The sequence below is a fragment of the Bubalus kerabau genome, chromosome 11 (genome assembly GCF_029407905.1).
Source record: "Bubalus kerabau isolate K-KA32 ecotype Philippines breed swamp buffalo chromosome 11, PCC_UOA_SB_1v2, whole genome shotgun sequence".
NCBI classification, from domain to species: Eukaryota; Metazoa; Chordata; class Mammalia; order Artiodactyla; family Bovidae; genus Bubalus; species Bubalus kerabau.
In genome coordinates, this window is record NC_073634.1 from 101,023,220 (window position 1) to 101,038,406 (window position 15,187).

The 15,187-nt window shown below is 54.9% G+C and overlaps 1 protein-coding gene across 6 annotated transcripts in view; it reads left to right on the forward strand.

The window, feature by feature from the left end:
- The window catches only part of LRSAM1 (leucine rich repeat and sterile alpha motif containing 1), a 34,033-nt gene that overhangs the window by 17,289 nt on the left and 1,557 nt on the right, over window positions 1–15,187 (forward strand). For all 6 annotated transcript variants that reach the window (XM_055541197.1, XM_055541198.1, XM_055541196.1 and 3 more), the window contains 10 exons: window positions 1,194–1,264; window positions 3,782–3,881; window positions 5,190–5,277; window positions 6,271–6,345; window positions 8,147–8,227; window positions 9,600–9,695; window positions 10,956–11,054; window positions 11,502–11,633; window positions 12,890–12,971; window positions 14,345–14,481. In XM_055541197.1, the coding sequence (XP_055397172.1) occupies window positions 1,194–1,264; window positions 3,782–3,881; window positions 5,190–5,277; window positions 6,271–6,345; window positions 8,147–8,227; window positions 9,600–9,695; window positions 10,956–11,054; window positions 11,502–11,633; window positions 12,890–12,971; window positions 14,345–14,481 (961 nt within the window). The remainder of the gene's footprint in view (window positions 1–1,193; window positions 1,265–3,781; window positions 3,882–5,189; window positions 5,278–6,270; window positions 6,346–8,146; window positions 8,228–9,599; window positions 9,696–10,955; window positions 11,055–11,501; window positions 11,634–12,889; window positions 12,972–14,344; window positions 14,482–15,187) is intronic.

The following is a 15,187-nucleotide window of genomic DNA, read 5'->3' on the forward strand; positions in this document are numbered from 1 at the left end:
CGTGTGAGTCCCTCCTGGTCCTCAGGGACCCCAGAGTGTCAGTGCGGACCTGGCTGCTGCGCTTGGGGAGCCCCTCCCATGGGCCCAGCCTTCCTGGCTCCTGGCTGCCTGGTCAGGCCTCCTGCACAGGGGCTCGCGTGGGGTTGCTGCCCCACCAACCTGCCCGCTTCGGCTGGGGGCTGTGGCAGCTGGGGGTGGTCAAGGCCGAGCTGAGCTGTGGCTGGCGGCATCGACTATTCAGCACACTGAGCCGGTGCCCTCTGTACTGGGCCTGGGCTCCAGGGATGCAGCAGGGGTGGTCTTCCCTTGAGCAGCCTGTGGCCTGGGCTGAGTGCTCAGGTGACTCGTGTTGCTTCTGATGAAGTCAGACCCTGCAAGAAACGTAAAGGAGTTGTCCGCCTCCCAACCACTGCTCCAGTTTGGTGTGTGTGGCGGGGAGGTGGGTAATAGTGTACACACAAGCAACGTGCACACACACACATGCAATTACTTTTTTATTTTCACTTCACTGATGTATTTCCATGCCAAAAACCTCATTATCTGTAATAACTATAGCTTTATAATTATATCGTAATTTATCATAATTAGCCCTCTGAACATTTAAGTGGCTGCCAGTGTTTTCTAACTATAGACAATGTGACAGTAAATGTCTTCTAGATATACCCTTAGGCATTCGGGTGAACGTTTTAGAAGGAGATATTGGAGGAACACTTAGCTAGGTATTGCCAGACTGCCTTCCAAAACACGTTTCACTGTTGACGTCCCTCAACAGTATATGAAGCACCCATTTCTCCACCTTCATTGTCATTGCCAGCGGTTATCTAGTTTTCTTAAGCTCAACCAACCCAACACATGAAAAGAAAGCTTTACTTTTTTCGTCACTAACGGTATTAAGAATCTTTCCATGTGTTACTTTTTTTTTTTAAGGTCACTTTTATTTAAGCGTCAGTGAATTGGCTGTTTGCATCCTTGGTCTGTTTTTATAAGGGAATGTTCATCTTTTTATGCCACATGCTCTTAACTGTAAAAGTTAACAGGGCCCTAGGGGAGGTGCATAATGCCACGGGCATATCAGAGGGCACGTCCAGCTTGGTACATAAGGGAGGACTTCTTGAAGGAGGTGGTGGTCATCTGGTGAGATTTCCTATTGGAAATGTTATATTTGCTCAGCATGTGGATCGCTTTCTTTCCAGAATAAGAATGGAACAGTTGATGTCCATAACGCAGGAGGAGACGGAGAACCTGCGGCGCCGCGAGATTGCCTGTGAGTCCTGGGGTAGGGCGGGGTCCTGGGAGCAGAGGGGACAGCCATCCCATCCCCCTGTTGGTCACATTTAGGGGGCGCTGGGGAGTTGCCCCTCAAGACGGTCTGTCAAATCCTGTTGTGGAGCATGGGCTCTGGGGTCAGGTTAGACTTGGATTAAAAAAATCCTAGCTCAGGCACATAGCCATATGACCTAAGGGACATTACTGATCCCTGACTTTCCCGAGCCTCAGTTTTCATATCTGTAAAATGGGGAAGAAGGTAATAATCTGCCTCGTCATTACGAGGGTCTGATAAGATCGTGCTGGCACAGAGTGAGCATTTCATAAACGATGGCTGTCAGGGCTGCTCGCCTTGAGAGCTGTGGCGGCCCCTCTCGTGGTCCTAGGAGCTCGCCTTCCTGCTGCTCCCCGAGGGGTCCCAGGGTGCTTTATTGTCCACACAAGCGAGGGCAATGGGTGCCACGCTGTTCTTCAGAGCCTGAGTGACAAGATGGGATGTTCTGTGCACTCTCAGCCCAGGTTCATCGTGTGCCTGGCTGTGGTCCAGCACGTCCTGTACACCGTTTCATCCCATTCCTGCCCCGTGAGGTGTCATATTGTTAATTTCCCAATTTTAAGGTCACTGTCGTCCACCAGTTATAGAGAAGCATTGTATTTGTATTGCCAGATGGATGTTTATCAAATAGCTGATTAGTGTTAGGGGGCTTTTGTTTTCACCTTTTCAAACTTCCCTATTGCTTAGCTTAAAAAAAAAAAAAGAGCATGTATTGTTTTTATAACTGAAAAAGGTCAACAAAAGTAATGCAAAGGCAGTAACCTAGAGTGGTAGAGGACATGTGGTGTCAGGCTGTCCTGTGTGCTGCCAGAGGGAGTATGAATTGGCTGGATCTTTCTGGCGGGCAGAAAGGGTAACTCGTGTATATATTATTCATGACCTTAAACCTGTGCACTTCTAAGAGTTATTCTAGGAAGTGATCAAATAGTGAGATGTGCACAAAGATGTCTGAGCAGGGCTATTTGCAGAAGTACCATTTGATAATCACAAGAAGACTTTGGATGCACTGAAACGGAGGATTGGCTTAAAACTTCGGTCGTCCACGGGCTTCCCTTGTGGCTCAGCTGGTAAAGAGTCCACCTGCAATGCGGGAGACCTGGGTTCAATCCCTAGGTTCGGAAGATCCCCTGGAGAAGGGGAAGGTCTACTCACTCCAGCATTCTGGCCTGGAGAATTCCAGGAACTGTATAGTCCATGGGGTCACAAAAATGTTGGACGCGACTGAGCAACTTTCACTTTCACTCTTCAGTCATCCATGCACCATAGCGCTCCGTAGCTATTAACACGGCTGTGTTGATATAGGGATGCATTCATGAAAGGTGAGAAAGGAGGTGTATTTAATGTGATAAGCATTTTAATTTTCTTGTGTTATGGGGAAATATACAAAGCATAAAACTTACCGTTGTGACCACTTGTAAATGAATAGTTCTGTGGCATTCGTAGCTCTGGTGGTGCGTTATTCCCCATCACCACCATCAGAACCTTTTCATCATCCCAAGGTGAAACTGGATACCTACTAAAGAGGAACTCCCCATTCCGCCCTTCCCCAGACCCCGTAGAATCACCGCTCCACTTTCAGTCTGCTTTCTGTCTCGGTGAATTTGGCTGCTCTCGGACCACGTGCAAGTGGAATCATACAGCGTGTGTCTTTTTGTGATTAGTTTCTTTCACATAACATCCTCAGAGTTCATCCATGTCGTAGCTTATGTCAGAATTTCTTTCCTTTTTAAGACTGAAACATTACAACGTATGGATAGACCACATTAAAAAAAATGTATTTATGGCCGTGCTGGGTCTTCGTTGCTGCGAGGGTGTCTTTCTAGCTGTGGCAAGCGAGGGCCGCTCTCGAGTAGCGGCGCACGGGCTTCTCACTGCGGTGGCCTCTCTCGTTGCCGAGCACGGGCTCTAGGCGTTGCAGGCTCGGTAATTGTGGCGCACAGGCTTAGTTGCTTATGGCGTGTGGCATCCTCCTGGACCAGAGATCGAACCTGTGTCCCCTGCGTTGGCAGGCGCATTCTTTCCACTGGCCCGCCAGGGAAGTCCCTGGACCGCGTTTTGCTTTTTCATTCATCCATCAATGGGCACTTGGGCTGTTTCCACCTTTTTTTGCCTGTTGTGATCAATGTTGCTATGAACATGGGTATACAAATATTCAGGTCCCTGCTTTTAATTATTTCATTTAAATTTTTTAAAATCCATTAATATACTTTAAAAATTGACCAGAAGAAGATATATCAAAATAATATTTCTGGGTGACAGGACTGTAGAAGATTGTGTGTGTGTTCAGTCTCTTACAACTCATCAGCCTTTTAAGCTGAAATTACTTCTATAATTAAAAAAAAAGATTTTTTTTCCAAGGGTGACTGTCAGGTGGGTGACCAGGTGACCCCATAGGCCACCAGGAGCGCCTGCTCAGCCCTGCCCCTCCCCACACCCCCCACCCCCAACGTGTTTCTTCAGCCGCCATGCAGCAGATGCTGACCGAAAGCTGTAAGAGCCGGCTCATCCAGATGGCCTACGAGTCTCAGAGGCAGAACTTGGTCCAGCAGGCCTGTTCCAGGTAAGATAAGGAAGGGGCTTCCTGAGTGAGGAAGTTGGGGGAGCTGGCTCAGAGCTGTGGAGTGAGCGTTGGCAGGAATCCCCTGCCACGCATGGGCCACCCCACCCCGGGCCAGGTCCTCAGCAGTAAGTGACTGCTGGTCTTTGTGGCTTTTCTCGCTGGACCCTAAGGAAGCACCACCAGCCAGTGGCAGAGCTTGGGGTTTGACCCAGGCAGTGCACTCTTAACTGTGCAACTCGGGTCTCCCAGGTCACAGGTCAGGAGCGGGGTGCACTCGAGGCTATGGTGAGGGGTTGTCTCACGCTGACAGCCACTCTGGGCCTGGCTCTCCAAGTTCACCCCAGCACCGTGTGTGTCTGGAGGAGCCACAGCGCCCAGCAGGTGAGCAGAGTGCCTTCGAGGCTCAGGAGTCCCAGACAGGGACAGGCCAGCAGCTCTGACTGCTCTTATGTCTCTCCTCCCACTGGGCACCTGGAGCGTGCCAGCCTTCCCCGCGTTCCTGCAGAGGCAGGGGTTCTCCTGCCTTCTAGGTGATGTGACTTTGCTTTTAGGAGCACTGTCTGTTTTCCCCGAGTGTTTGGGCACTCGGGGCAGACAGATGTGGATTCATATCCCGCTTCTATTTTCTTAATTGTGATGTCTTGGGCAAGTTATTTTCCCTCTCTCAGCCTTGATTTTCTTATCACTAAAATGGGGATAAATGGCACTCTCTATCCCTAGAGTTACTGGAGGACTTGATGGACCTTAGTGCTCATAATGGCGGCACATGAGGGTGCAATAGACACCAGCTGTCACCGTGACACAAACTCAAAACCAAGATTGTCCCTAAATCATGGCATATTAAAGTGGCAGGGTTGGGGTTTTTGTGCCACTAGAGTTGTTCTAGGGGGATGAGAGCAGGTCCACGGCCAGGCTGAGAAACACTGGGGTGGAGGGTGAAATGTTAGTGCTGGGAAGGACAGCGTTCTCTCAGCTTGCGGGGTTAACCTGAGAGGTCGTGAGCTCCCCGATGGTGGAGGGTGGGTGGGCAGAGCCAAGCCACCACTTCAGGGGGGTGTCACAGAGAGGATTCCCAGAGATCACCTCCCCAGCTCCAGGGACACAGACTCCGCCACCGCCCTGCCAGGGCCGTGGGATTCAGACAAAACTCCCATGTCCACCCAGCCCAGGACATGGCCCCAAGTGGGTGTTCCATAAGCCTTGTTGAGTGAATAAATGGTTTATCTCCATCTCCTCCAAGGTGCCTGGCACACAGTACGTGCTCAGGAAATGTTCAGAGAGTGAGTGAATTTGCTGTCTTTCCGGCAGCATGGCTGACATGGATGAGCGGTTCCAGCAGATTCTGTCGTGGCAACAGATGGATCAGAACAAAGCCATCAGCCAGATCCTGCAGGAGGTGAGCCCTTGCCCAGGGCATGGGGTGGGGGCACAGGGAGGGCACAGGGAGCCGAGAGCGGGGTGGCTCAACTCCACGTGGAGGCGCTGTTCTGAAGAGCGTAAGAACCAAGATGCTCAGAGAGTTTAGAAATGCACAGACCGTCAGGATGAGGGGCAGGGAGAGGGCTCTCTGGGTGGTGGTTTCCGCTCACTGAAGTCAGGAGAAGTGTCCTTCCCAGGCACCCCCTCCCCTTGCTGTATGGGGCTCCCTCCTGAGGATCTGGTGGCAGTGCCCACCCCCACCCCCCCTGCAGAGTCGGAACGAGCCCCTGACTTATCCCTTCCAGTCCCGCCGCCCTTTATCTGCTCTCCCTTGGGCTTAGTGGGCGCACAGCAGGTGCTACTGTGTGGACCAGCCCAGGAAGGACCCCTCTTGACTTCCTCCCTCCTCTGTCCAAATTGTTCAGGCCCCAGGTTTTCCCATGGACCCTGTCAGGGTTCCCCCACCCTCTCGTCTCTTCTCTCCTTTCTCCCTCTGTGACGTCATCCTCCCATCCCGGGCCCATCGCTCCCTTTCCTTCCTTCCCAACTCTGATCTCTGTCTTCTTCCCCCCACGATGCTGTGGACTTAGTCCTTGCAAGATTGTCTGAGGAAAAGGCTGTATTTCTCAGAGGGGATGTCAGGCCGTGGGGTTAAGATGAGGCTCTGAGCTGGACAGACTTGCGTGCTAGTGCCAGCCAGTTCACCTTCCCAAACCTCACTTTCCTCATCTGTGAAATGGGGCCGTGAAGGCGCCTCCCCCGACCCCCATCATCGGTCGTTCCACATCCACCACAGGGAGAGCCCTGAGCCCGTGGCCGGCAGGTAGTAAGTGCTTAATAAGTATTATTTTAAAAAACATTAAGCAAGTGAGCTGAAAAGTTGTTGTCTAAGAAGGAAAAGGCGTAGGTTAGGGTATCTTTGAGGCAGGTTGTATTTGGGCCCCCTGAGCGGCCATGCTGTCTGTCACAGAGTGCCATGCAGAAGGCAGCCTTCGAGGCTCTCCAGGTGAAGAAGGACCTGATGCATCGGCATATCCGGAAGCAGGTGAGCTCGGCCCTGCCCCCCAGGCCTGCTCTGTGGGCATTCAGAGGCCGAAGTTAAGGTCTGAGTCCTGGCTCCTCCAGGCCAGGCCGGCAGGAGGTCTCCCCAGCACAGGGCGTCACCTACTCGGGGCGTCACCTACTCAGGGTGTCTGGAGGTGCCTGAGACAGCACTGTGGGTGCTGGCCGGTGGGACCCGTGCCCACCACTTGTCACGATGCCCGGAGCTGAGGGAGGGAGGCCCTGACCGCTGGGCAGCCCCACGCTGACCAACCCCAGGCAGGACCTCTCAGCCGGCTCGAACAGCAGCATCCTGTGGCCCGGATGGAGGAGCTGGGACAGGTGACGCCCCACCTGGGTGGGCGGAGCCCCGAGGAGGGGACGTGCTCTCCCGTGGCCTCCGCTGCTGACCCCCGGGTGACCTTGGGTGAGCCCTTGCCCAGCAGGGCTGTGTCTGGCTCGCTACTCTCCCTGGGCAGGTGGCAGGGTGGCTGGAGACAAGCGAGCTTTCAGGCTACGGGACGCACATCACAGTGTATTCAGCACCCTTTCAATTTCACATTTTGCATGGTTTTTTTTTTTTTCTTTTTCTTTTCTTTTTTGGCCAAAATCAACTTACCTTTTTATTTCCCCTTTAATTTCAACCCCACATTGCCGGACATGAATCTCATTCCTCTGACCAGGGGTTGGTGGGGTCATAGGGGCAAAGGTCACAGGTCATAGGCACAGAGTAGAGAAGTCACTGGCTGTGGGGGTCTGACCCCCAGGACTAAAAGCCCCCACTCACACCCTGGAGGTATGTGGTGATACCCTAGGTGTTCTCACTATGGGTGGTTCTGACCCACCAAGCCAACTGTTCCTCTGGAGACCACAAGCAGGGACAAGCTCAAGGAAAAGGCATACTCATTTACCCGCTGTGTGTCCTTGGGCAAGTTACTTAATATCTCTGAGCCTCGGTTTCCTTATCTGTGAAATGGAGGCAATAATACCTCCAACAGCGAGGAGAAGCTATGGCAAAGACACGTAAAAAGTGCCCAGCACAGTCCTGGCGTGTGCCGTCTCTATAAATGTCGGCGACTATATTACTGTTCGGAGAAGGCAATGGCACCCCACTCCACCACTCTTGCCTGGAAAATCCATGGACGGAGGAGCCTGGTAGGCTGTGGTCCATGGGGTTACAAAGAGTCGAACACGACTGAGCGACTTCACTTTCACTTTTTACTTTCATGCATTGGAGAAGGAAATGGCAACCCACTCCAGTATTCTTGCCTGGAGAATCCCAGGGACAGAGGAGCCTAATGGGCTGCTGTCGATGGGGTCGCACAGAGTCGGACACGACTGAAGCGACTTAGCAGCAGCAGCAGCATATTACTGTTACTGTAATCCAGCTCCTTCCGTACCCCTCTGCTCGCCTCTGTGTACAGCTGTCTAGAGGAAGCAAGAGAATTAGACTGGCAAGAGGCTCTGAGAATTCCGTGTCTGTTCTTCACTCTGGCCCGCACCTTGAAGGAAGCCCCTTTGTCCCACACACCCTGATGGGCACCCCCTCTGGGCCGGCCCTGTGCCTGGCTTTTGATCAGCAGTTCTGGCCGGGATAAGCAGGGATAAGTTCAGGCTCATGAGATACTGAATTCTGTTTAAAGCCCCGCTGATAAGGTTTACCAGGTTCTCAGTCCCCTTCATTCCAGAGCCTCCCCCGCCCCCCCAGAAAGGGTTCTTAGGTCCGCTTGGCCATCCAGGAGCAGCAGCGCAGGACTGAACCGTGTTAATGTGAATTAAAAAACCCCGTCTCGTCTTCTGTTTAGATTAAGTTAATAGAAACTGAGTTATTGCAGCTGACACAGCTGGAGTTAAAGAGGAAATCCCTGGACACAGAGGCACTGCAGGTACGTTTAGGGCTCCCTGGCCTGCCCTGTCCCCCCACTACACCCCCCTGACAAGACCTCCCGCTGGTGCCCTACCCCTCTCAGCTGCCCTCCCGCAGACAAGGCGGTGATGCCTCGACCCCAGAAGGCTCGTGTGGGCCCAGCGCAGGCCCAGGTTAGGGGTGGGTCAGCCTGTTGCTAGGCAGGAAGGTCAGAGGAAGGAGGGTTTCATTGCCAAGGCTCACCAGGCTGCATCTCCATCTCCGTGTTGTCTTTGTTTTGGAGCCGGGTCGCTACTGAGCTCCCTACCTCTCTCAAGCCATGCTTCTGGGGCACTGGTTCTCACAGCTAACACCCCCGAGGGGACAGCATTCTTGGTGTCCCCAGGATGTCTGGAGGAGAGGGCCCATGTCACTCCGTGCAGGCAGCTCCTCTGATCTCTGGCCCTTGCTGTGTGCCCTGGGCCAGGAGGGGAAGAGGGGCAGAGGGGCGGCCCTTTCCCTGTTCTGTGCCTCGATCTCTCCACGCGTTCACAAGAGGGGCTGGGTCCATGGTGTGAGAGGGCATGTGCCCCATGCCCGGCTTTTGAGCAGAGCCCTCTGTCTGTCCCTGTCCCTGTGTCTGTCCTCAGCAAATAAGTTTTTGTTTATCCCATGGGCTTCTTAATGTGGAAGAGAGCTAGGGTCTGGAGTCCTGCTCACATGTCTGCCACTATGTGACCTTAGGTAGGTTGCTTCCCCTCCCCAGGCCTCCAGGCTGCCCCTGCATAAAATAGAAGGAGTCTTCTAGACCCAGCCTGTGTCATGGGGCCATCAGAGATCAGTGGGACAGGCTTCAGCCATGCAGAGGTTAGGGGCTCTCAACCCCCAACATAACCACTGTGCTTGGTGGGTTCCTATCTCCCGCCTGTTGGAGGGCTCCCATTTTTGGGGTCTCCATGTGATTTTCCAAGAGGAAGAGAGGAGTGGAGCACGGACACAGACGGGCTCTCTGGGGTGTGCCCGTTCCTCCATGCTGGCTGGCGTGGGCCCCTCACCCCTCTTGCCCTTTGCTTCTGCCCAGGCGCTCTGTAGTCAGTGAGCCCGAAGTCGAGGTCCCTGCCGCTTGTCATTTCCTTTGTTTGGTGTTTTGCATCACTGCACTGTCATTGGTCACTAGATCCCATGCCCGGCCTTACCCCCCGGGGAAGGGAGGTACAGGCTGGGAGAAGGGCACCTCCACTCTCTCCCCCTGTCCTCAGCCGGAGATCAGGGATAGAGCCTTGATGGGAGTCAGGCCCACCGTGGCCCCCAACTGAGAACCAGTTGAGGGGGTGTCCTGCCGCCGCACCGTGGGGACCTCGGGGGCCGGGGTGCCGTGAGCTCCCAGCACTGGCCATGGTCTTGTGTCGCAGGAGATGATCTCGGAGCAGCGCTGGGCCCTGAGCTCGCTACTCCAACAGCTGCTCAAGGAGAAGACGCAGCGAGAAGAGGAGCTCCGGGAGATCCTGGTACGTGTGTGGCATCCACGTCGTGCGTGGGGTTGCTTTCTCTCTGCACTCATGCTGTTCTTAGACCCAAGTCACGTGCCGGGTTCCTTTCCCTCCAAGCCCACTGTTCTTAGAAATGTTTTGTTATCCTAGACATCCCCTGAGCTCCACTGTGGGCTGGGCCCTCTGCCAGGAACAGACAACAGCGAGGCCAGTCTCTTCCCGAGCCCCGCACGAGCCCGGGTGGTACGTTTGTGCCATTCGGCACAGACCACGTTAACGTGCTGCGCACAGCCAGCCTTGTCATGGCCAGGCTCCCGCCCACAGGGCACCTTGGGGACTCGCTGTCCCCCACAGCAGGACGTGACCATCAGGGTCACAGGCTCCCGAAGAGAGGTGTGTCCACAGTCCAGAGAGGGCCAGGCCAGAAAAGGAGAGTCACTTAGCTAGGTCCAAGAGGGGATGCCCGGGTTGCAGTCCCACGGCCCAGCGTGCAGCCGCAGTCCTGGCTGGACGGCTTGGTGGCTCAGCACAGGCTCCAAGCTGGGTCTGAACCTGGCTCTGACTCAGGGCGGCCCTTGGCTCTTGGGCCAGCTGCTAATCACTCTGCCAGTCGCTCAGTCTCCTCACCTGTGACGTCGAGACTGCTTCACAGAGTTGTGAGAACTGAGTAAAAGGGCATCTCCCAGCGCACAGCAGACTGGCACCAAGTGCCCTGCTGCTGCTGGCGTCACGAGTTTACTCCTCCGTCCCCAGCACCTAGAATAGTGCCTGGCCCAGAACAACACTTGCGTTGTTTGTTGAGTGACGGGGTGGAGGAATCCGTGTGAATAGCTAACTTCCTTGTGCACCTGTCTCTGTGCCCATGTCCTGTGTGGACACACCTCTCTCCTGTTCTCAATGCTCCGGCTTTGTGGGTGAAGGTGGGCAAAGTGCCCTCCGGAAGCTGAGTTACCCCTAGCATCCCAGTTTTCTCCCTGCTGGCACCCAGAGGACGCGCCGAGCCTCCCGGGGGGAGGAGACGGCTGCCTACTGCTTTGTTTTTGCCACAGGGAGATGGGAAGGTGTCTCCCCTCCAAGTCATGATGCCCGTGGCGGCGAGGGGCAGGGGCGCCAGGTGTCAGCCGCCCAGGTTCCTGCAGATGAAACAGTGAGACTTAGTGGAGGGGGATGTTCTTGGTAAAACACCAAGTCCATCCATATGCTGTTCACAGCCACCCGTGCCATCAGCGTTTCTATTCACTGACTCATAACTAACAGTGTCTGCTTCCTTCTTGGCAGACGGAGTTAGAAGCCCAAAGCGAAACCAAGCAGGAGAATTACTGGCTGATTCAGTATCAGCGGCTCTTGAACCAGAAACCCTTGTCGTTGAAGCTGCAGGTGAGAGTTGCGGGTGTGCCCACCCCGCGGGAGCCCTGGGCCCCCGCAGCGCCAGCTTGCTGATCTGTCTGGTGGAATTCCCTTCCCATCTCTGGGGACCGCTGCACCAGGGCCTGTGCTCGGCCTGGGCGGGCACAGAAATGGGGGGCGGGCATTGGTTCTGGTGGCGGGAAGACAGTTCTGCCAGGTGGAGCCCGCTGTGCACTCACCTCAATGGGCACTTGCGTTGCTGGCTTTGTCAGGTTTACTGCGTGGCGGTGAACTAAGGGCTTCATGCATCTGTCTCTATGCCCTTACTTAGCCGTCTTGGTAGGAAAAGTCCCAGGAATACATTTTCCCTCTTGCGTTACGAGTATCTGAACTCTTCATGTGCTGTTGTAAGTCACAGCCTCGTGGTTTTTCCCGGTCCTTGGTACACTGGGCTTCCCCCACGGGTGTGTCTTGCAGGAAGAAGGCTTGGAGCGCCCGCTGGTGGCCCTCCTGGTGGAGCTGTCGGCCGAGCACTACCTGCCTATCTTCGCCCACCACCGCCTCTCGCTGGCCATGCTGAGCCGGATGGGCCCTGCGGACCTGGCCAAGGTGGACCGTGGCGGCCCCCCAAGGGAGGTTAGGGAGGCGGGCAGGGCCCTGACCCGATGGCCAAGGGGGGACTTGCCCTTCACGCAGTTCTTGGCAAGGCTTGCCGTCTGGAGATGTCTTGGGGCCGCCTTGCTCCCAGCGGGCCAGGACACCTGCCCTGTCTTCGCCCAGTCACCTGGCTGCAAAAGCCAGAGCTGCAGGTGCTGCGGACCCCAGATTGTCCCCTCCGCCAGCCCCTTTCAGATGGGATCTTCACATCATAGGCTGGGCAGGTCCTTGGAGGTCATCTGGACCATCCTTTCCCCACATCCTGGGTTGACAGTTGTATGGCAGCACTGCCTGCGCCTGGTACAACCTGTGAATTCATTTACTCTTCAGAAGAGACAAATACTGACTCTGGGGAATACTTCACAGTGCTTGACATTGTTAAGCATGTTTTACATATAATCATGTTTTAGATAAGCATCTAAGCGTGTTTTACATATAAATTCATTGAATCCTCATAATAACCTGGGCTTCCGAGGTAGCACAGTGGTAAAGAATCTGCCTGCCAGTGCAGGAGACACAAGAATGTGGGTTCAATCCCTGGGTCAGGAAGATCTCTTGGAGAAAGAAATGGCAACCCACTTCAGCATTCTTGCCTGGAGAATCCATGGATGGAGGAGCCCAGCCGGCTGCGGTCCATGGACTCAGAGTCAGACACGACTGAGCACACACATGATAACCTGGGCAGGCAGGTACAGTCATCGTCATTTTTCAGGTGAGGACACGGAGACACAGCAAGGTAGCAGTTTGCCTGAGGTCACATGGCGGAGCCATGTCCAGTCCAGGCGGCTGGTCTGGTGCGGGGGCCGTGCTGTCGGCCACTCTGCTGAATTGCCTGGTCCCTCGACAGAGGCAGACGCAGACACCGGGGCTCAGAAGGACTATGTGGGCCATGTTGCCCAAGTTCAGGAGCACTTGCTCTGGAGGCTGAGGGACTGCGCGTCTGGTGCGGCTACTTTGCAGCTGTTCGGCCTCGGTGTGAACCACCTGACTGTGTGAACTGACAGCCCACCGCTGTAGGCCCAGCCCCTGCACTTGCTGGACCAGGGCTGCCAGTGCTGGGTTCCCTCTCCTTCAGCCGCATTGATGGCCTGGCCGTCAGCCTCCACGTGTCTAGTCGAAGGTGCCGGAAGTCAGGGAGGAGGCGGTCCTGGCGGCTCTGTGCTGCCCAGCCGTGCCCAGGCCCTGACCCGCCCCCTCGGTCCTCGCAGGTGGGGGTCTCAGAGGCCGGCCTGCAGCACGAGATCCTGCGCAGAGCCCAGGAGCTGCTGGACGCGGCCAGGGCCCAGCCAGGTACTGATGCCCCGCCTCTCCCAGCAGAGCCGTACGTGGGGGCGTGGCCGGAGCATTACCTGTTTCCCTTTCAGGACGAGTCCCACGGGCCACTTCCAACCCCTGCCAGTCCTTAAGCTTCCCTCCTAAACGAGCCATTTATAAATGGGAAAAATAGGCCCCAAAATGGAAAACATGAGCTTTTCCTACGGTGGTGGAGGGACCCTCCTGGCTTCCCTAAACCCACCCTACTGACATCAGGAACCACATACTCAGGGTCCTTGGAGTAGCGGGAGAAACCCGCTGGACCCAGTGCCCAGCACTGCCCCCAGGGCAGGTGTGTGTGTGTGGACTGGGAGGCGGGAAGGGGCTGTGGCTGAGTGGGGGCAGGAGGGATTGTGGGTGGGGTTGGGGCACCCCTGCTGCTCTCCTTTGAGGGATGAGGAAACGGAGGCTGAGAGAGGTTAACCCTAATCCCGAGGGCTTCTCCTGACCATGGCCGCCCTCCGGGGAGGGGCCGGGGCAGGACAACGCCTTCTTAGCTCAGGGGCAGCAGATCCTCAGGCATCTTCCTGACAGTTCTCCAAATCCCAGGACTCAACATATGTTCCATGAAATAGAGACACGCCCCTCCCCCCGCACCTACGCGGTGGTTTGGGGGGCACCATGAGACCCTTAGAAGGTCTAGGGTAGTTGTGACAGGCTTTAAAAAAAAAAAAACATAAGGTTTTTTTTTTTTTTTTCCAATTATAAGAAATACTACTTGTAATTTAAACCACAGACTAAGTGAACAACATGTGCTGTGAGGGGAGGGGGCTCAGGGATGAAGAGACTCGGGGGTCACTGGGGCACGTGGTGTGATGAGAGATGGATTCTCATTCCTACTTCGGGCACCTGGGACCCGGGCAGAGCATGCTGGCTTAGGGCAGAGCAGCGGGTGTGCTGGGGGCTCTCCCAGGGCAGGGGGAGCAGCCTTGAGTCCTTTCCCTGCTCCTCTGGGCCCCTGCACCTGGGCCCCTGGTGGAGAATCTGTGCTCAAGGTCAGGCACGCCCCAGAGCCCCTCACCCAGGGTTCCTGGCCCGGCGGCCCCACCACCAGTTGGCCTTCTGGCCTTAGGCAAGTGGCTTTCCCTCCCTGACTTCTCATCTCTGACAGTGATGAACCCTGTTTGCAGGGTGGCCCGGAGGGGTTCAGGGTGCGTTAGGGGTAGGGGGCCCCAATTGCCCGGGGTCCTGGCCCTCCCACTTTATAGATGAGGAATGAGGCTCAGCAAAGAGAAACAAGAGGGTGTGTGGGAGCACCCCCCACCTCTGTCCACTTAAGGCAGGCTGGGCTGGGGAGGGACGGGGTCAGATGGTCAGGACCCTGGCTCAGCCTCTCTCTGTCCCCACAGAGCTGCTGAAGCCACCTGAGGGCGGGGTCCTGCCCACAGCCCCCGAGGAGCTGCCTGAGGCAGTGACACCCTCAGCTCCCCCCGCAGAGCTGCTGGAGGTGCAGACCTCAGAGTGTGTGGTGTGCCTGGAACGGGAGGTAAGTCTAGGGGTGATGGGCCCAACCTACGGGGCCACCATCCCCGCCCCCTACCCGCCTGCCCAGTACCTGCCGCCCTCTCAGGCATGGGTGATTCATTCTGCAGAGAGTTTAGAAATATATTGTGTTCATTAGAAATTTTCGAAAATACAGGAAATTAAAATGACCCATGATCCCAGGACCCAAAACATGAGCAACGCTGACAGCATTTGCTGGGCCTTTTTTTTTTTTTTTTTTTTTTTTTACAGAAGAGTTTTTTAAATTCATGCAGGCTAATTTCCCAAGTCATTAAATATCAACAAAATTTTCTCTGGAGAGGTTTTTTTCAAAACTCTTAGTTTTAAAAACAAAATTAACAGCTGTTATAAAAAATTAACATAGTATATAAAATAAACCCCTGTTCCTCCACCACATGATCCTACTTAGAAAAGGCCACATGTTAACAGTTTGGTTACCCCGTGGTCTTTGCTGGCCCCGGGGAATGCCATGATATGGGGGTGGAGGAGGACTTGGTTATGAATTTAACCAAACCCCTCCTGCTCTGGGCCCCAGAAATGGCTTCCTGTCTCTCCTAAAAAGTGGAAATGCTGAGGCAAAGCATGGAAACGTCCACAGCTTGTGATCCATAATGTTGGGGTCATTTTGAGGCAAAGTGCATAAAAATCCCTAAATTGGGAGCAACCTGCATATCCTGTAACAGCAGGGC